The sequence below is a fragment of the Narcine bancroftii genome, chromosome 7 (genome assembly GCF_036971445.1).
Source record: "Narcine bancroftii isolate sNarBan1 chromosome 7, sNarBan1.hap1, whole genome shotgun sequence".
Classification (NCBI taxonomy): domain Eukaryota; kingdom Metazoa; phylum Chordata; class Chondrichthyes; order Torpediniformes; family Narcinidae; genus Narcine; species Narcine bancroftii.
Window position 1 is genome coordinate 165,531,487 of NC_091475.1, and position 21,600 is coordinate 165,553,086.

Here is a 21,600-nt window from a genome sequence, read left to right on the forward strand (position 1 = left end):
GGGTGAGGGCAGAGTAGAGGGACAAGGCTATAGCATTATCAATGAAAAAGTTTTGTCTGAAGGTGAATTAAAATGGGTCCAGTGTCTCTGGGAGGGTATTAATCACTGAGGCCCTCTTTGGTACTGGGATGATGGTGATTGCCTTGACGATGGACTGCTGTGAGGATGATGGATGATGTGTGGAAGATCTCCATAAGGACCTCTGTTAGTTGGTCACCATTGTTCTTCAGGTCCTGGCCAGGTACGTTATCTGGTTAGAGCAGTAGTTTTCAAACTGCCCCCCTAAATTCATATTCCACATTAAACAATCCCAATGCCACAAGTGCTCTGTGATTAGTAAGGGATTGCTTGAAGTGGTATGTGAGTGGAAAGAAAAAGTTTGAAAACCACTGTTTTCATTGTACCTAATTGACTCATTATGGGTATGGTTTTGTAACTGCAAAGGAAATGGGACCAAAGACAATTTTTCCCAAGCAAAATATTTCATTAACAATTGGTTTTGGAGCAGTGATTCAACCTTCCCCCTTTCCACTCACATACCACCTTAAGCAATCCCTTACTAATCACAGAGCCCTTATGGCATAGGTAAAACACAGAATTCTGTTAAATGTAGGTCAAACAGTGCCTTTATGAAGCAAAGGTAAAAATACATCACCACCATTTTGGGCCTGAGCCCTTCCTTTGCTACATAAAGGCACTGTTGACCTGCTGAGTTTCTCTAGCATTTGTGTGCTTTTTCACTTAAGGCATAGGGATTGTTTAAGGTGGAATGTGAGTTGGGGGAGGGCAGTTTGAAAACCATTGGGTTAGACTATATTACATGCAATTAGTTCAGGTCAAATAATGTATATGTAAAGCTCTGGCTCCCCTGCAAGACCTGTTTGTGGCCCTCGATGTAGGTGAGGAAGAAGGTGTAGAGACAAGCTTGCATTTTTTATGATTACAGCAGGTGATCCCCAAGAGGATGTAAGGGCGGGTGATGAAGTAAGAGCACATCACGGAATCTTGGAGAGCCTGATCCATGTAAAAAGTTGATGGGGAGGGGGAAGATGCTGCTGGTGGTGGGATTATGTTGAAATTGACGGTGTCAGAGGATGTGTCAGATGCAGAGGTTTGTGGGACAAAACTTTGACCATTTCTACCAATGGATTCTGCCTGACCTGCTGAGTTCCTCCAGCTTCTTATTGACTTCCTATCTAATTTGCTTCCTCACCTGTGATTTGATCTTAATGTTTTACTGGATCAAACTATGTGTAATAATTTGTTGCCCAGTGAACATTTTTGTAAGCCAAATTTCAGTCCAACCAATTTTCTCCTGCAACCGCTGCAACCATGTCTGCCTGTCCCGCATCGGACTTGTCAGCCACCAACGAGCCTGCAACTGACGTGGACATTTACCCCCTCCATAAATCTTCGTCCACTAAGCCAAGCCAAAGAAGAATTTTAAGTAGAACATTAAATGAGAAAACACAATTTTATTTTCTTAACAGTAATGGAAAAATTAAAAAATCTTGAAACCAAGATAACATTGACCTAAATAACATTGGAATTCATTGTTGCATCACTTAAATATAAGCTTTCTATGTGGGAAGCATTAAGCATGTGTGACAGAGTATATAGATATATTATTGGGAAAGGTTTGTTAGAGTAGGTCACATACAAACACTTTATAACAAATCTTATTTAAAATACTGGAGCTCTGCTGGGGTCAAAAGCCATTGCAAGAGCTTTTGAAAGTGTGCAAGAGACTTCACTAATGGATTGTTGTTTACAAAAAGGCAACAGATGAAAAAGCTTGTCAAAGTCACCTTCTGTCTGGAAGAGAGCTGCTGTTCTAAGAGGGTCATGTGGTTTTGCAAGCAGAGAGAGTCAAACAGGCTTTCTCTCAGACACACACACACACACACACACACACACACACACACACACACACACACACACACACACACACACACAGATCACTTGTCCAGTGTTACAGCCAGTAACAGCACCTGGGACTGGAAAAAGACAAGCTGGAAAGCTTGTGGAAAGCCCCATTTGGAAGACCGGTTTGAAGTGCTTTGTTTAACTGGTCAAGAGGAGAGGAGTGGCTGTCTAATGTTTCACTTGGAATAAGAGAAACAAAAAGGCACTCTGTGGTCACCTGAAAGAAAGAAGTTTTCATCTGGAGAACCGTGAAGGGGACAAGTTTTGTCAGCAAGGCACTGAAGTGGCTGGGTGTCCATTGTACAACAAATCTCTCTCTGAAAACCGACAAGAACCTTCCTGAGCGCTAACTATTTCCCTTTCAAGCACCAAAGCCCGGTAAACTTTATAAATGTTCAATTCTGTGCCCAGTATAAGAATTGCCTGCCACCCGTGAACTTGGAGGAATGAGAAGTGAGAATGGACTGTGAACCAAAGAACTTTTCTGAACTTAAACACACATGACATGCATGTGCACTTAGAATTAGAAGGGGGTTAAGTAAGTCAATAGTGATAAGTTAAAATGTGATTCTGTTTTCATGTTTAAAGATAATTAAAAGCAACCTTTAAGTAACCATTTGTCTTGGTGAATATCTATTGCTGCAGGGGTTTGGGATCCTCTTGGCTCGTAACACATGCTTTTTGTATTATGAAATATGGAATAGATGTTATGGCAAAAACTTTACAAGGAGGAATATCCTTTTCTATCCAATGGCTATTCTGTAACTCCTTAAAATACTTTACCAAAATTGGGCACTTGCATCCTAAAGGGAAACACACAAAAGTGTGAGAACACTATGAATGTAGTAGAAACACAAAAATGTCATAGGGACTCAGCAGGTCACGCAACGTCCATTGGAGGGAAAGATATATAACTAACTTTTTGGGCCTGAGCCCTTCTTCAAAGTATGAGTGAAAAAGCAGGCCGGGCCCTGAATAAAAAGGCTGGGAGAAGGGGAAGGACAGGGAGAGAAGCACAGGCCAATATGTGAAAGGCATTAGACATCGATAGGAGGATGGGAGAAAAAAGGCGAGAATTGATCAGATTAGGGAAATGGCTCGGTGAATGCAGAGCTGAAGGTAAGGTGCAGAGGAAAGGGCCAAGAGAGATAGTCAGCTTGAGGAAAAGAGAGATGGGGAAGTGGAGAGAGGGTAGGCCTAAAAGAAACTGGATAATTTGATGTTAATGGCATCCGATTGGAAGGTGCTCAGATGGATTCTGCTCCAGTTTGTGGGTAATCTCAGTCTGACAGTACATGTGATCGTGGACAGGCATGTTGGCATGGGAATGGGGCAGGGAATTGAAATAGATAGCCACTTGGAGATCCCAACTATTCCAGCAGTCAGAGCGAAGGTGTCAGGTTATTTTTTTTCCCCCTCCGCCTAAACTGCTGCACATGTTCACTCCCTCACTAACAACAGCTGTATTCTGAGGTGATATTCTGTGATTATGAAATGTAATGTACTGTGTTCCATTTGGCATAAGATAGTTTAAGATCCAATTGGCAATAGAGGTTTGCTGATTTTGATATGTATGTCACCTTGTAAGCTGGAAGGCCAATGCAGCATTAGATGCTATATGATCAGTTTTCAGAGAAACTGAAGACACCTTTGTACAAACTTAAGGTTAATATTACTTAATATTGGGGCAATATAACAGCACAATGCTGTTATAATGCCAGTGACCGGGGTTCAAATCCGGCACTGTCTGTAAGGCATTTGTACTTCTCCCTGTGTTCCAGTTTCCTCCCACCTTTCAAAACGTACTGGAGGTGTAGGTCAATTAGGTGCAATTGGGCAGCCACATGCTTGTGGGCGAAAAGGGCCTGTTATTGTGCTGCGTGTCTGCAAATCTAAATTAAAAATTTGAATTGTTGCAGTCGCAAACTTGCATCAAGAGCGGTGCCAGTCACTTCCGATGATGTATCCAAGGCAACGCAGGAGTAATAGCGTGCATGTGCCAGTCAGTTAGCAGGCAGCATACGTGGTGATGTATCTTGGATGCAGGAGGAGGAGAATGAGAGCATCAAGATCACCTGTGCGGCAGAGAACTACTGAAAAGGTCAGAGGGGTTTGGCTGGGTGGTGTTTGATGATATGAAGAATTCAGTATCAAGTCTGAGAGAAATAAAGAGAGGTCGACTCCATTTTGTGCTGAAAAAAGTCGAGTGATATTTTCTAAAAGTTGTGTGTAAACTGGGGTTAAATTACTGAAGCTACAAGTGATGACCCCATGGGTTCACAGTACCTTCTGGGTTAAAATGGAAAGAGATGAGGAGAAACAACGTATAGGAGCAACTGGGGCAGTTAAACTCGAGGTTCCCACCCCCACACTTTTTATTAACAATACATGGCGTGGTTCATAATCCTCAAGGATCATGATTCTCAACCCTCAGTCAGAAGATGAAATTCCGTTTACTTGTGGCTCATCTTCCAGAGCAGATTGCCTGTGAAGTGGAGGATGTTTGAGTTGATCCGGATAATAATCTCTCATATGACATCCTTAAGGCTGCTATTCTGTGGCGTACTCAGCCATTCAAGAGGCTCATTTTGCGGAGTTGCTACTGACAATAGGCTGAGAAGATGGTGCAGGCTAGCTGGAATGGACTCTATTGAAGGGGATGCATGAAAGCAGAGGTTTCTCCAATGTTTACCTTATACAAGTTCAAGGGCACTTGTTGAGTGTCTTTCAATCGTCCATCCTTGATGAGTTGGCGGATCATGCTGACCTTGTTATGTCCATGATCTCTGCAATGAAGATAGAAGTATTAGCCACTCCCTTTGCAAATGGAGCTGGAACAACTACTTACTACGTCTTGTCAACTGCCTGCAACTTATCAACTGAAATTGGAGCAGCAAATGGCAACACTGACTATGCAGGTCCAGGCTTTGAACACCCAATGGAATTCCTCCCATCGGCCTGTTTGGAATCATGATGGTCGAGGACGTGGTAGAGGTGACAGATAGTGTATTTGTTGGTAGCTTCAAAGATTTGACGCTGTCGCCTGGTCCAGTCAACCACCTTACGACTTCTACAAATGACAGCTGGGAAATGACCAGGCCCAGCAGTAGAGGCAATTGCTGCCCATGGGCAGGTCAGCTGCCATCTCTTCCGCAAAAATCATCTCTCGGGTGTTCAATTTCTTATTGATTCCAGTACAGAAATTTCTGTGGTCTCTCCAACCGCTGAAGAACACAGACACCCCGATACATCATGTGTTCTTTCTGCTACGAATGATTCTCACATTCAAACAAATGGCCAGAGGTCACTCATGTGGCATTTTGGTTTCAAGAAACCTTTCCGGTGGATTTTCACGGTTGCAAATGTGGCAAATTCCATTTTGCAGTCACGTTTTCCCTTGTTGGTGGATTTGAAAAATTGCTGTGTTGTGGACTGCAGCTCTTGTATGCAAATGAGCTGCATTTGACATCCCTCCAGTGTCGTCACCCGCCTGATGAGCATTCAACCTAGCTCCTGACCTTTCCAAGCATTGCTCAAGTGCTTCCCTCGCCTATCATATTGCCATATAGACATGCAGTAACCCACCACATAGCGACTTGAGTCCTCCAATTGCAGCGCAGGCTTGTGAATTACCCCCGGTGCATCTTAAAATCACGAAAGTCGAATTTGACCACATGCAGGAGCTGGGCATGGTCTGCAGATCTGACAGCTGCTGGGCATCACCATTGCATATAGTTACAAAAAAGTCTCTTGGGGATTGGCAGCCTTGTGGTGATTTTTATGCCCTGAACAATTCCACTGTGCCTGACCAATATATCATTCTCAATTTACAAGGTTTCTCACTGAACCTCCACAGAAAACGTGTATTTGTGAAAATAGATCTAGTACGTGCTTACTATCAGATTCCAGTGGTACCTTCCAATGTGGCCAAGACGGTAGTAATTACTCCTTTGGCAGGTTTGAGTTTCTTCGAATGCCATTCGGTCTGAGGAACGCAGCTCAGATGTTCCAGTGGTTTATGGTCACATGCTCTCTGGCCCTAGCTTTGTATTTGTCTGTATCGATTATATTCTTGTAGCGAGCGTGGATGAAGAGGAACACAAGCACCATCTTGTATCACTGTTCCAGAGGCTTGATGAATTTGGCATTGTGATCAATCTGAGTAAATGTGCTTTTGGTGTTGCTAATTTATATTTTGGGGATATAGATTTATGGTGCCTTCTTAATGAAACGAAAGTACAAGAAATTCAAGATTTTCCTACACCTGTTGCATTTAGCCAGTTACAATGTTTTTTAGGAATGATGAATTTCTAGCGCCGTTTCCTGCTGAATGCCACAGTATCTCTATTACCCCTTAGTGAACAACTGAAAGGATCCAACGAGTCCATTTCAAAAAGACCATTGGGGGACAATGCCATTCGTGCTTTCAACTATGTGAAGACAGTGTTTGCAAATGCCACAATACAAAAGCCCAGCACTTTGCTCTCTCTTACCACGGATGCCTCCATCAGTGCCGTGGGAGCAGTGTTAGAACAACGGGTCCATGGGCAGTTGAAACCTCTGATGTTCTTTTCAGTCAAGCTATCACCAGCTCAGGCATAATGCGTTTGATTGAGAACGCCTAACCATCTATCTCGCAGTGAAACATTTCCAGTTTTTATTGGAAGGTTGCCCTTTCACCATTTGTACAGACCACCAGCCTCTTGCGCATACTGCGCGTATCTCTACTTGCCCAGAGAGATTCAGAACTTACAATTTTCCTTGGGTATACAGCACATCTGAAGGAAGGCAAGACATTGAGGCATTGCATATAACTACTGTCATTGACTTCACTGCTGTGGCACCCGATCTCATCTGGTATTGCTGAATCGACACAGGTCTCCACCTACAACAGTGGTTTTCAAACTGCTCCCCTAAATTCACATTCCACCCTCAGCAATTCCTATGCCATAGGTGCTCTGTGATTAGTAAGGTGGTATGTGAATGGAAAGAAAAAGGTTGAAAACCACTGTTTTAATCATACCTAACTGACTCGTCATGTGCACGGTTTCGTAACTCCAAAGGAAATGGGCCAATGACAATTTTTCTCAAGCAAAATATTTCAGTAACAATTGGGTTTAGAGCAGTGATTCCCACTCACATACCACCTTAAGCAATCCCTTACTAATCACAGAGCACCGATGGCATAGGGATTACTTAAAATGGAATGTGAGTTTAGGGGGGCAGTTTGAAAACCACTGATCTACAAGATGTGAGTCTGGATGAATTGGTGAAACATTGGTCTGAAATTTAATTTTTTTCCACAGGAAGACCTAGGGCTTTTGTCCTGGCGTCAATGTGGCAGTAGATATTTGAGGCTCTTCATAATCTGTCTCATCTTGGTCGGAGAGCAGCGATCAAACTGAGTACAGAATGCTTCACCTGACCTCATTTTAAATAGGATGTTGGATCATGGGCAAAGACCTGCTTGTCATGTCAACACTCTAAAGTCTCCAGGAACACCATATCCAGGCTGATATTTAGTTTTCCTGGACTCCTGTTTCCATCACGTGCACTTGATAGGCCTGTTTCTGCCATCCAGAGGATATTTGCTCATGTGTGAGGACCAGGCTCTCAGGTGGCAGGAGGCCATTCCTGTCACTGACATCTCTACAGAGACGATTGCTCAGGTTTTTGTGGATCATTGGGCTCCATCTTTTGGTGTTCCAGGCACTATTATGACAGTCCGAGGGTCTCAGTTTTGTTGGCATTCTTCTGAACTCTGACTGATCTTTTTGGGCATGCCTGTATTTGGACTATGGCCTCATTGAGCATTTCTATCGTCAATTGAAAGCACCATTGTTCTCCTTGGCTTGAGTACTGCTGTAAAAGTAGATCTTGGTTTTCACCAGCAGATACAGTACATGGTACCACGCTGACTTTGCCCGGCGAGTTTGTGAATCCAAGTCCAGGGGCAATGCTCTATGATCTGGTGAGTTATATCGATCATCTTCAGGAAAACATGAAATTGGTCAGACCTACACCTACGTGACATGCGTCACCTGCAGTGTATCTGCCGGATGATTTACAACACTGTACACATGTGGTCCTTCCACATAATACTGTTCGCAAACCAATTCAGCCCATTTATGACAGGCCTTTTGAAGCCTTACAATGCCATAGATGACGATGTGCGGGAGTAATAGTGCACATGTGAGGATTAGTTAAGCAGGTGGCATATGGGGTGATGTATATCGGATGCAGGAGGAGGAGAGTGAAAGTGTCAAGATCACCCATGTGGCAGAGAGCCAATGAAAAGGTCGGAGGGGCTTGGCTGGGTGGTGCTTAGAGGGGTGAAGTATTGTGTCTGAGAGGAATAAAGAGAGTCAACTCCATTTTGTACTGATAAAAACAAGTGAGTGTATTCTTTAAATTGTGTATAAACTGGATAAATTACAGCAGCTACAAAATTACTGGAAATATCCCATTTGATGTGACCTGACAGTCTGCAGAAAACAATATGGTCACTTTCTGGGCTAAATTTAAAGGAGCACATCATGTGGAAAAAGCTTAAAATGATCAAACTATTTAAATGAGCATTTAACCTAGTATTTGTCTTGTTAATTTTTATGAAAAACTTCTCTGTAGATTGTCATATTATCATGGTGGAGAAGCTTTTGCGGCCCTGAGACCCTGAGAGTGACGCCGTCTGAAGCTATGCTCCTGGTAGGCTCACCAATGGTGGTAAGGATGAGGGTTAGTTCCCTGACAATCCAACCAAGTCCTCAACAGTAGAACAGCTGGACAAAGTCGCTCTGAACTCAGCAGCTGTCAAGGTGGACGAAGGCTGAAACAAATCCATCAGCTCCAATCATTGTGGTTTTCATGCCATTGGAATTAGTTGGTTGATTTGTGAAGTAGTGTGCTTCTTGGAGTGTAACATCAAGTACACGTTAAACTAATACATGCACAGGTGTCTTTGCTCTGTTGGAAAGAAGACCATCATCCTCGTCCTGAGGGATAGCACAATGATTTATGAAAATGAGTGTCAATTAAAAAAAAATTATGCTGAGTATTCATTTTGAACTGCAAATGTGGCATGAATTTTGGTTATTAGGAGGCAAGTGAGGTAACGTCAAATTCTTTATACCCTGCATCATCCGGACATCTGTTTACAATCCATGGCAGCTTGAAAATTGTTCTATTTGAACTGAAAGCATTCCCAACTCTGCTTTATTTAATGCATGTTGCCAAATGTAGATTTTGTATGATGACGAATCTTTTGGAGCTTTGCTGATTCAGTTATAAATGTTGCTCTGAGACCATTCACTAGTGGGAGACAAACTGATCTGTGTTAGATTGAAAAGAAGACTTGCAGTGGATTGGAAATCTACTCTTCTGGACATCTTGGAAAACGAGAAAGAAAAGTAATTTGTCAAAGGTAAACAGAATTATTTTTTCCCAAAAAACAATAAAACTAAAATTCTTATATATTTTGCTTAGAATATAATCAATGGGAAATTAAAATGGTTTACATTGAATATAATTTACAGGATTGCTAACCTCAAGTCCTTATACTTTTAAGAATCAGAATTCTCTGGACTTTTAAGATGCCTTGTTGCTTTTATAAAATTATATATATTGTAATTTCAGCACCTAAAATTACATTTCAACTCTTTGGCAAGTTATGTTTAAAGTTTTATTAACAGTTCAAAAGCCTCTTGCACTTTAAAATATTGTGTTCAAATTTCCTCTTGCTGAATCTTAACGTTTTGATTTTCGGACAGTGTTTGAATAGAAGAAACTATTTGATTCATTTTCCATGATATCATTTAACTTCCCCAAACTCACAGTTGGCCAATAATTCAGTTCAAACATAGTAAAAAAAAACCCACTTCCTTCTCCCTCCATGGACCATCTACATCTCCCACTGCTTAGGAAAGACAGCCAACGTGCTGAAAGACCCATCACACCCTGGACACATTATCTTCTCCCTCTTTCCATTGCGGAGAAGGCTTAAGAGTGTGAAAGCACACCAGCAGGATGGTTTCTTTTCCTCATTCATCAGCTCCTGAATGAATATCGCTAGAGTACTACCATGCAGCCTTGATGCTAATTGATCTTCCTTTTCATTGCAATCCTTCTCTATGAATATTAGAGATAACCTGTTAGCCTGCTCATGGAAGAACCCTTCTCACTCTACTAGGAGTTAAATTTCTAAAATGTTTATTTGGGCATGTATACTTTTGGATACAAATTCTGAGGGTTTTGGAATTATTGGGTGGTCAAATTAAAATAATTTGAATAATGCTCAACATAAATTAACATCTTGTTAATTTTATTAGCACTTTTGATTAATTACCTTGACCTCATCTGAAGTCTGTTGTGCAAATTAAAGTAGATATTCTGTTTGTGTCTATATCTATATTTTAAAGCAGCAGAAAATATCTTCTAGTATCTGCCAGGTCTGCTGAATGCCACAAAGCAATTATCAATGGTGAATATGATAGCAGACATTGTTTTTGTATTATTTTAATAGACATATTGCAGAGCATTGGGAAAAGTATGTATGCAAATTCCCTGGAAACAATGTTTTATAATACCAGGTAAATCAAAAATAGGTTGAGAATTCAGCTAAAAGTTTGGGGAAGAAATGCAAATGCTGAGTGGAAAGAATATGTAATAATAAAATGAAGGCAAAGCATAGGAAAACTGAGTAAAAGGAAATAAATGAAGTGATTACAGTAACTGTGGTAAAAGCAAAGAAATGCTGGAGGAACTCAGCAGGTCTTGCAGCCTCCATGGCTGCAAGATCTATAACTGACATTTTGGGCCTGAGCCTTTCTTCAAGGTATGAGCAAGATCTATAACTGACATTTTGGGCCTGAGCCTTTCTTCAAGGTATGAGCAAAAAGTAGGCAAGTGCCTCAATCAAAAAGCTGGGGAGAAGTGAAGTTGAGAGGGTTATGTCTCAGCAGCAGTTGTAAATATAAGGTGTAGAACATGTAAAAGAACAGAATGAGGTGTCCAGGAGGAGGAAGGTCTATAGTGGGGGGTGGGGATGGTGGAGAATCCTGGTTGTAGAAGTAGGGACAGAGATGGAGTTTGGCATCATGGCATGCTTGGAATTTGTTGCGGTGTGGGCAAAGGAGGATGAAGGAGATGGAAATGACCAGGCAGGGGTTGGAGTTGGGGGTCAATTGGGTGGAGGGAGTCAAGGGGAAGATGGATGAGGAGATTGAGGGTAGGAAGGATCCGAGAAGGAGGGAGGGTTGGGGAAGTTACAGGTGGTAAATAAAAGGTAAAACTACTGAGGTCGTGTGCAATAGTTGCCTGAACTTTTGTTCTACATTTAAGCTACTGTTTCTGTTTTGTGAATTCTGTGCTGTAGAGGGTAAAACTTATTTCCAGTGGCACCAGGATAGAATTCTGTTTAGATTGGATAACCAGAATCTGGTGTTGTATTTCTATGTTTATCTTCAGTGGAATCTTGTATCTGCTACACGTTTTGCCATTGAAAAGCTGTGAGTTTGTTAGTAATGTAATTGCCTTGTGTTGTCTTATGCTTCTTTCAACGTCCTGTGCCAGTATTCCATGTCATTGTTCCTCTCTCATTTAAAAATGGAAGGAATCTAAATAAATTCAAGATTGGTTAATGTACTGTAGCTTTGCCCTAGGAGCCTGCTGCTTCCTTTGCCCCTCTTCAGGCCTGTAAGTCTGTGAGGGAACAGATGCTCAGGCAGTGAAGCTTTATACATCTTGCTCTCATTTCAACAATTTGCAGCTGCAACAGATCCTAGAACTCTGCAGTGTAGTCTGTTCATGCACGAACTATTTGACTGAGGCTCTGCCTTTGGCACCTCTCCATGTAGCTTGGAGTCGACGAGTTCATGACTGTTCGGGTTGTCATTGTTTATCCATCATAAAATGTATAAAAATGTAGGCAATGAAGCCAAAATGTACTCTTGACAATTGATGCGATGAGATTGTAAGCTTTAAAGCATTTGAGGAGTCCTATTTCTATTTGTTATTTATGAAAGATCAGTGCTGTTAATAACCGTAATTTAAAATTATACACTGCCATGAGATGTGGATTGGGTTTTGATATGGGAAGGAAGAGGGAGTGGGGACTAATGGTGAAACCTCTTTTGCTATCTGGAAGGAAGTTGCTGTCAGACCACATTGCTGCAGGGTGTGGGCAAGGAGAGCAGTTGGTGTTGTGGTAGAACTAAATTATGTCTTTTGGAGTGGAGTGTATGCTGAGATTTGACTTTATGCTGGGGTAATTTCTGGCCCATCCATGCTTTGATATCCATTAGACATTTGGAAATTGAAGTAAACACCCATGAGATTGATAAATGAACAAAAGCTAAGGCAGCTTCAGATATGTTTAAGGTTCCTTGAGTATCATCAACTTTATTTATCATCCAAGTTAAGTCAAATCAAGTTTATTGTCATGTGGTTGCATAAGCACCACATGACAAAACCACATTCTCCAGTCTTAGTACAAAACACACAGGCACACAAACAGACAATTATTTATTGTTGCCTCATAGTGGGTGAGGTGCAAAGGAAATGTGTTGATTATCGAATTCTGCTGAGAGGTCAAAGGCAATATAGAGTGAATATGATGAATGTCATTTGGGATTGGATCATGCCATTTCATTAGAGCGGGGAGATGTGAATTCACGTGCTGTGAAATGGAAGTTGTGAGGAAATTGAGCAAATGCTGGTAAACGAGGCCTCTTAATCCTTGGGAAGAATTTAGAATTAGCAATGTTTTTCATTTTTAAATCCTTAATTTAATATCTCTCCTTATATTGACAGATCAAAGGAAAATAGAGTTAATCATGACTAACTGGGTGTAAACATGGCAGATGGAATATAATGTGGGAAAATGTGGAATTATCCAGTTTGCCCAACCAGAAAGGCAGAGAAATTGTTAAGTGGAGAGAGGTTGGTTATTATTGATGCTCAAAGTGACCCAGGAGTGTTTTTACACTAGTCTCTGAAAACCAACATGTGATCGAGAGCAAATGCTATGTTAACTTTTATTGAGAGGATTTGAATTGTAGAGAGCCAAAGAGGGAGTGCAGTAAATATTTATTTGACTGATTCAAGGGATATTGAGTTTGAGGAGAGATTGATGGACTGGGACTGTATTTTAGTTCAGAAGAATGAGATTTAATTGAAACAATCACAATTCGTAAAGGGCTTGGTAGATTTCATGTAAGGAAGATATTTCATTTTGGCTGAGGGTCAAATTGTTTAAGAATAAAGGAGCTGGTTAGGACTGAACTTTGGATTCCCCCCCCCCCCCCTCTCCAAGGGGGATGAATCCTTGGAATTCTCCACCAGGGGGCATTGTTGTGTTAACTAAAAACAGATGAATATATTTTCGAACAATAGCGGAAAATTTGAGGGATACGGGAACAATATGAAAATAGTGCTGAGGTAGATAATGGAATAATCTTGATGAATACCAATAAGATTCAAGAGTCAGGTGGTCATGCCTGCTTCTGTTTTTATGATGAATATAAAATTAAGTTATTTTTTCAATCTAAGTATCTGGGAATATTATGAATTGCATTGGTCTGAAGTGATATTATCTTCCCTATGCAATTTACTTATTTTTACAAGAAAACACAATAAAATGACCTGAACACAGCTTTATATCTCTTGGTTATACAGGCTTAACTGTTTTGTGATGGAAAACCCTCCTTTCCAAGAAGTAGACAAGTTTATTGCCATCTGATTGTACAAGTACAACCCAACAAAACAGCATTCTCCAGTCCTTGGTCCAAAACCAAAGATGTATAATCAAATACATCAAACATAGACAAACATAGGACAAGTATTCATCAATATAAATAAATAAAAATTGTTTCATGAATATGAGAGTCTCGCATGGTTAGTGTGAGCAGTTCCTTTGGTGGTTCAGTGGCCATGGGAAGAAGCTGTTCTTCAGACTGGTGGTGCAGGCTCTGATACTCTTATATCTCTTTCCCGATGGGAGTAGCTGAAGATGCTGTGTACAGGATGGAAGGGGCCCTTCAGACAATGATCCTGGTAGACCACATCAATGGGTGGGGTGGGGAAGGAGACTCCAGTGATCCTCTCTGCCACCCTTATGGTCCTGTGGATTGACCTCTGACCCATTTCTCTGCAGCAACTATGATGCAGCCAGCCAGGATGCTCTTGTTAGAGCTCCTATGGAAGGTTGACATAATGGTGGCTGGTAGCTTTCCCCACTTCAGTCTTCTCAGGAAGTGCAGTCACTGCTGGACCTTTCTGACAAGTGAAAAGATGTTGAGTATCCTCGATAGGTCTCTAGTAGCTAATGGATGTCTTCTTGACAGCTTCCAATATTAGGATATCCTCTCTTAAATAAGGAAACCAAAACTGTACATGGTGTTGCCTCACTGTCACCTCATTCAGATGTGACAATATATTTTTAACCTTCAACCTAGCTATGAATCGGGATACTAACTTTTGTGTTTAATGCACAATTTAGATCCCTCTTCATCTGCTGTTTCCCTCCATATGGATAAGTCTGCCATTTGACTTCGCCTACCAAATTGCATGACCTCACTTTCTTAAACATCTTTTGCTGAGTTTTTACCCATACACCCACCTTTTCAATATTTATAGCAGAATTTAAAAAAAAGAATCATTACTAGGAAGATATTTTAAGATAATTCCATCATTATTGCAAGTTTCTACCATGTGCACCAGCATTTTAAGTGGCATCTATCTTCTGGAAATCCAAAAACACTTCTTATGGGGCTTGGTAGAATCGATTTATGGCCAGCGTATGTGAAAGCAAGAATCTCAATCTCAGAATAAGCCAATGGATGGAAATGAAAAGACATTTCTCTACCTAGAAAGCTAGTGGATCTTTGGGATTCTTTACCCAAGTGGGCTGTGCGGGCTCTGCCGCCAAGTACGTTCAGAAGTTGATTTTTTTTTGCATATTAAACAACTCACTGGATATGAAGGGAAGTAATTATTGGATAAGTCACTATTGTATTGTTTCTATTCCTTATCTTCTAGTGTCAGCATTTCCACAACTTAAGTCTAAATCGAGTGGTGTATGCCATATCTTAATATTTTCTTTTCTCTCCAGCCCTCTGAATCTTCTCTTGATCAAACTCTTAATCCACAAGAAATGTCTCCTCATCCAAGACAACATCCTCTTGTGATTTTCTGCATGCTTTTATTGATCTGTTCATTTCCAAGTAAGTAGGAATTCAAATTTTGCTCCTGTATGTGTCACATTGAATTCATGCATATTTAAATTGAGCTTGTCAGCAGTGCTCTTTGTAAATCTGCATTCTTGCTGAAGAAGAAGGCATGGTTGGCATAGCGGTTAGCGCAATGCCTCTACGGCACTAGCGATCGAGGCTGGGGTTCGAGTCCTGTGCTGTCTGTGAGGAGTTTGTCCATTCTCCCCATGTCTGCATGGGTTTTCTCCCCAGAGGTTCCTCCCAAGGGTGTAAGTTAATGTGGTGTAAATTGGGTGGAACAGACAGATGGGCTGAAATGGCCTGTTACCATTATTAATATTCTAGTGACTATTTCCAAGTGTCTTCAATTCCATCAGTTTGGAGAAGGCCTTCTATTTTGTGAGGAAATCTGAACTTGAAATGGTTTATATTTAGATGAGCCAGGGCTGCCAACAAGTTTTGAGAATTTCTCTCCTGCTTTCAGTATCTTTATTTTCCTCTGATCCAGGAATAGGAATGCTGAAGATGCAGACTTGTATTAATTTTTACATAAACGCTAGACGATTTGCCGTTTCACATAAATTTTGCTTGGGTAACTTGCAGATAAAAGCTTGTCCAATTCGTGGAAATTTGACTGAAACCTGCAATGCTGGTATTTTAATGATACATTAATATACTAATTCGATGGTGGAAAAGCCACAACTTAAGAAACCAGTTACGTAATTAGAGAATAAAAGATGCCCCTTTGAACAATTTTTAACTTATCCTTCTTTCAGATGGGTCAAGTGGAAATAAACTGCGCAAGCTGATTCAGAAAAGATATGGTGAGTGAAATTATTTTGGTGAACGTTACATTCATGTGTATATTTTATTATCGACTTAAACACAAATCATTTGTCAGATGGAATCATTGAAATACTCTTGGAGAAGGAAGTTGAATGTTATTATCTCCGCCTAAACTTGTTCTAGTTTCACCTTCTATTTGCTCAAAAACCATAGCAAGAAACTCCTCCATTTTCTTCTGAACTACTGCATGGAAGAAAACCTAATCATGCATATCCAAACATATTTCAAGTATCACCAACAATGAGTAAATGAAAGTTTCTTCAGTGCATTTAACATAGGCTTCAATTCGTCACGAGCTGCAATTTATCTTATTCTGCCGAGTACAGTTTTCTCATACAGGTGCTGTGCAGTTCCAGGTCCATGATGTATCGAGGAAATGGCTTCAGCTGTGTTTAGCATGACAACTAAGGATTTTAACGAAGGATCTTTCTATTATCCCTCCTCGTGAAACAACAGTTTAGGTCAAGCTCATGCCCCATGGAATGACAATTAGTGCTTTTCATGTTATACTACATTGTCTTTGCTAATATATATTAAGTGAATTTTATATGGATCTAGTTTGCCAAGAAGCAAATACAATACTGTCAAAATAGTCTTACAGTTATAATGGATACATGCAGTGCAAATCAATTTTAAATTTGGTCACTATTGTATATTAAATTTATTCTTATTAGGATGAGAGAAACCTATTTGTTTATAACTAAGTTAACCATCTGAATCAGGATGAAAGTATTTGTAACAAAGATAATTATCAAAATTAAGTTGTCGAACAAATACAGCACATGGTATACTCTGGGATGGATATGCCATTCATTGTATTCCAGCCTTCAGATGGTTCCCTTTTCAGTTATATCTAGAACCATAACTGAAGAACCTACAATTATTGCATATTTTTCAAGAGTAAATGAAACAATTTTTGATCACTATTGAGTAAATGTAACAACCTATTCTCCACTCCTGTACCTGCCCTTTTCCTTTTGAACTGGATGCTTCTCTCTGCCAATTATTAACTACACCAATATAAGCTATCAGCAATTGATGATGAATATACAATGTCAATAAGCTATTAGTGGTGACTTGAATTTTGAAATAGCATTTGATGAAATATCACTGTTTCTGGAATGTAATTAGCAAGGACAAAGGGTTGGCCAACTAACAGAAAGCAGAGTGAGGGTAATTTCAATTTCAGGTAGGCAAGTCGAGGCCCTCGTAGAAGGTGGTAAATCTCTGGGGTTGAGAGTGGTGGATGTTGGATCATTAGGGATACTTAAAAGAGTTAGACAAACTTTTGAAAGATCAGGGAATTTGGCTATTAGGATTAAAAACAGAAGCGATCGATCAGCTATGATCATATTAAATGATTGGGCAGGTTTGAGGGGCCAATGACCTATTCCTTGTGTTCCTTATAATGCTACACAGATGTGTGCTGGGGCCTCAACTAGTACTCACAGCACATGACAAAGCAAGTTATGAGGAGGATTTTATCTAGAATGAGATTTGGATTAAGCAAGTGGGGGGGGGGGGGGCGGGAGAGAAAAGGAGAGCAAAATGTTAAGATGTGGTTATCTTTGTAGGAAGAATAGAAAAGCAGATTATTGTTTAAATGGGAATAGACTAGAGAACGCTGCTGACACAGTGAGATCCAAGTGTTCTTGTATGTGAAACATGTAATGAGAAAGAAATTGTTATCCTGACCTCTACTGGAGCACACCTCGGGTACCATTTAGCTTCAGCCACCTTATTTAAGTAGGTATTTATTTGCATTGGAGTTTCTAGAAGAATGACTGTATTTAATTTCCAAAATAAAGGATTTCTCATGAGTAAAACTTGAGCAGGTTTGATGTTCTTTGGGGTTTAGAAGAGTGAGATGATCTCATTGAAACATTGGTTCTGAGAGTATAGCTTCAGAATAATGATACCCATCTTCTCAGAAATACCTTGGAATTATTAACTCTATAAAGCTATTGAGGGCTGAATTATTGAGTATTCATGGTAGAGATTAAACCAAAAAACTTTGTTTGTGGGGAATAGGAAGGAAATTGGAGCAGAGACCAAACTCAAATTTGCTCCAATTTTTTTTTATTTGAATGATGGAGCAGTTATAAGGGGGCATGTGGTAGACTCTTACTCTCGTTCCTGTATCACTAAACCTGACCCATACCAACTCGATCACCATGATCAGTTTGGTCGAGGGGCCTGCTCTATGACTATGCATTTCCATTTATGATACATAATGAGCACCTAGCATTCAATTAAGTTATGGCACATCATCAAATACAATGACTAACTTGGGATGGTTCAAATATCTTTTAGCTGGAGAGAAAATGGCTCCTTCCATTTCTGAATCAAAGGCTAATGAATTTTTGAACAGATTGAAGAGGTCAAAACGGCACCTTTGGGATAGATCTCGTGATGATGTTCAGCAATGGTATCAACACTTCATTGACATGGGATTTTCTGAAACTGTGAGTTTGTTCCCCAATTCTCCTTCATCAAGTTAAATATTTAATTTTACTACTTTACAACTTTTTCCTCTTACCACCACTTCTGCCCTGAAGATCTAAATTGCTTTGGACATAGGGGGGGTGGATGAAGAAATCCAGGAAACTTAATTGCTCTGATTCTTTTATTTGAAAGAAAGGATGTGGGGTAATGTTGCAGCTCTATAAATCTCTGGTTAAACCACATTTGGAATATTGTGCTCCGTTCTGGTCGCCTCATTACAGGAAGGATATGGAAACTATGGAGAGGGCATTCCTAGATTGGAGAATTTTTATGTTCCTGTTAGGATAAAAGGCACAGGCAAAAGTTTGAGGCAGCAATAGTTTTCAAGGGAGATTAGAAAGTTGGTTGGAGATAAAAGGGAGGCCTACATTAAATATTAGAAACAAGGTATAGTCAAGATGCTTGGAAAATACATGGATTGTAAACAGAAGCTTAAGAAATTAGGAAACCGAAAAGAAGGTACGAGTTGGCTATAGCGAACAGGGTAAAAGTATATCTGAAGGGTTTTTACAAATATATAAATAGTAAGAGGAATGAAGGATAAAATTGGTCCCTTAGAGAATCAGAGCAGGCAACTGTGTGCGGGGCCAAATGAAATGTGGGAGATATTGAATGAGTTCTTCTCTTCAGTATTCGCTAGTGAAAAGGCATATAAAGGTGGATAAGTCTCCAGGTCCTGATGGGATTTTCCCCAGGACCTGAGGAAAGTCAGGGAGGAAATAGCGGAGGCTCTGACAGTGATCTTTCAACAATCACTAGAGGGGGCATGGTGCCACAGGATTTGCATATTGCAAACATGGTTCCTGTTTAAAAAGAGCTCCAGGTGTAGGCCCAGCAATTATAGGCCAGTAAGTATGACGTCGGGAGTTAGTAAACTAATCGAAAGTGTTCTTAGAGATATGTATAAGTGTCTAGAGTCTAGAGAGGCAGCGGCTGATCAGGGATATCCAACATGGGTTTGTGCGGGAAAGGTCATGTTTGACAAATCTCGTTTAATTTTTTGAAGAGACGACTAGGAAGGATGGTGAGAGTAGAGCACATATATAGGTAGTCTATATGGATTTCAGTAAGGTCTTCAATAAGGTTCCACATGGAAGGTTCTGGCGCTAGGTATTAATGTTGAGATAGTCAGATGGGTTCAATGGTGGCTAGAAGGTAGATGCCAGAGAGTCAATGGTGGATAACTGTCTCTCAAGATGGAGGCCGGTGACGAGCAGTGTGACTCAGGGATCAGTGTTGGTTCCCTTGTTGTTTGTCATTTACATTAATAATTTGAATGATGGAGTGGTAAATTGGGTTAGTTAATCTGTGAACAATATAAAAATAGGGGGAGTTGTGGATAGTGAAGATGGTTTTCAGAGACTGCAGAAGGATTTGGACTACTTAGAAGAGTGGGCTGAAAGGTGGCAGATGGAGTTTAATGTAGATAAGTGTGAAGTGCTTCATTTTGTGAAGAATAATCAAAACAGGACGTATGCAGTGAGGGGGAGGGCATTGACGAATAGAGAGATCTTGGAATAACAGTTCATTGTTGTGTGAAAGTGGAATCTCATGTAGACAGAGTGGTCAAGAAGGCTTTTGGTATGCTGGCCTTTATAACTCAAAGCATAGAATATAGAAGTTGGGAAGTGATGTTGAGACTATTCAAGACATTGGTGAGACCAAATTTGGAATACTGTGTGCTGTTCTGGTCCCCAAATCATTGAAAGGATATCAATAAGGTAGAGAGGGTGCAGAGAAGATTTACTAAGATGTTGCCAGGATTGCAGTATCTAGAATACAAAGAAAGATTCATTCGACTGGGTCTTTATTCATTGGAGCATAGAAGGTTGAGGGGGGATTTGATAGGGATAGATAGAGTAGATGTGAATAGACTCTTCCCCTTGAGGGTATGTGAGATTGAAATGAGGGGTCACAAGTTGAGGGTTAGGAGGCAAAACTTTAGAAGTAACATCAGAGGAAGCTTCTTGACTCAGAGTGGAATGACCTTCCAGAAGAGGTGATTGCAGCAAGGTCAAATTTTGTCATACAAGAAAAGGTTAGATAAGTGCATGGATGTGAGGGGTTTGGAAGGTTATGGGCAGAGAGCAGTTAAGTGGGACTATAGGGGCTGAGATGGCCTGTTTCCGTACAGCATTGTGGGCCAAAGGACTTGTATAGGGATGTAATGTTCTATATTCTATGTCATCTAAAAAAATTATTAGAAAGTAATTTGATGTTTTAACTTGGTCTTACAGAAATTTGAAGAAGTTGTTGCATACTGGCGGAGTGTGTACCAAGGGACTCACAGTGATTACTACAGCTACTACAACCACCACCAGGATGATAATTCTCCAAGTGCCCCTTATTATGCTCAATCCATGCGCCTTGGGGCTAATGTTAATTATGATGATTACTGAAGCCATAACATAACCTATGAACATTACAATATATTACCCTCTTACCTGTTGATATATCGCACAATCTTTTTGAAAATTATTGGCTTAATCCTAGAATTGTAAAAAATTAGGTTACGTATAGGTTTTGCAAACAATTAAAAATGCAAATCATTTCTTGCATCCTAATACTTCATCTCAGTTTTATTCTTCTGAAATCTGATCTATGTTGATCACCTTGAAATTTCTTACATGTTGAAAAATTGATGTAAAACTCCAAACACATTGGTAAATGACTTTGTCTCAAAGTATATTGCGTTCATTTCATTTATACTATAGTAGTTGCTGTATCTGTCATATCTGTGTGAGTGTAACAAGTAAGAATTTCAGTTCATCTATACATTGCATCTATTTTGGACAATACACGTTGCAAAAATGAGCAAATGCATGTTGGCATAATTTTCCACCTAAAATGGTATATTTATTTTTTTTTAAATCAAAAATTTAATTATGTCACGACTTTAATGTTGTGAGAGCACCTCACAGGAATGTTAATTACATGAAATTAGGGAAAATGCCCAAAAGCAAGGAAGAATGTGGAAAGGTTTATGGAGGGATGGCAGAGATTAAGAGCCTTAATGTCTGAACACGGGCTCCAATGATGGAATGGTCAATAAGCCAGAAGGAGAGAGGTTCTAAAATCTTGGAATTACAAATCAGAGAAGATACACAAATAAGAATGA

At 40.2% G+C, this 21,600-nt stretch overlaps 1 protein-coding gene across 1 annotated transcript; it reads left to right on the top strand.

The window, feature by feature from the left end:
* The first annotated feature begins 9,209 nt into the window (after nt 1–9,209).
* On the top strand, nt 9,210–21,040 carry LOC138740097 (augurin-like). Its single transcript, XM_069892513.1, has 5 exons — nt 9,210–9,346; nt 15,032–15,143; nt 15,908–15,955; nt 18,291–18,442; nt 20,720–21,040. Exons 2-5 carry the CDS (start codon nt 15,074–15,076, stop codon nt 20,879–20,881), a joined length of 432 nt encoding a protein of 143 aa, XP_069748614.1. The 5' UTR covers nt 9,210–9,346; nt 15,032–15,073; the 3' UTR covers nt 20,882–21,040.
* The last annotated feature ends 560 nt before the right edge of the window (nt 21,041–21,600 follow it).

Bases quoted from the DNA above. Each gene is read 5' to 3' on its own strand.
- LOC138740097 (XM_069892513.1), top strand. From the start codon at position 15,074: ATGTCTCCTCATCCAAGACAACATCCTCTTGTGATTTTCTGCATGCTT. The intron at 15,144-15,907 runs GTAAGTAGGAAT...TCCTTCTTTCAG, and splicing joins ATTGATCTGTTCATTTCCAA to ATGGGTCAAGTGGAAATAAA. The intron at 18,443-20,719 runs GTGAGTTTGTTC...TTGGTCTTACAG, and splicing joins ACATGGGATTTTCTGAAACT to AAATTTGAAGAAGTTGTTGC.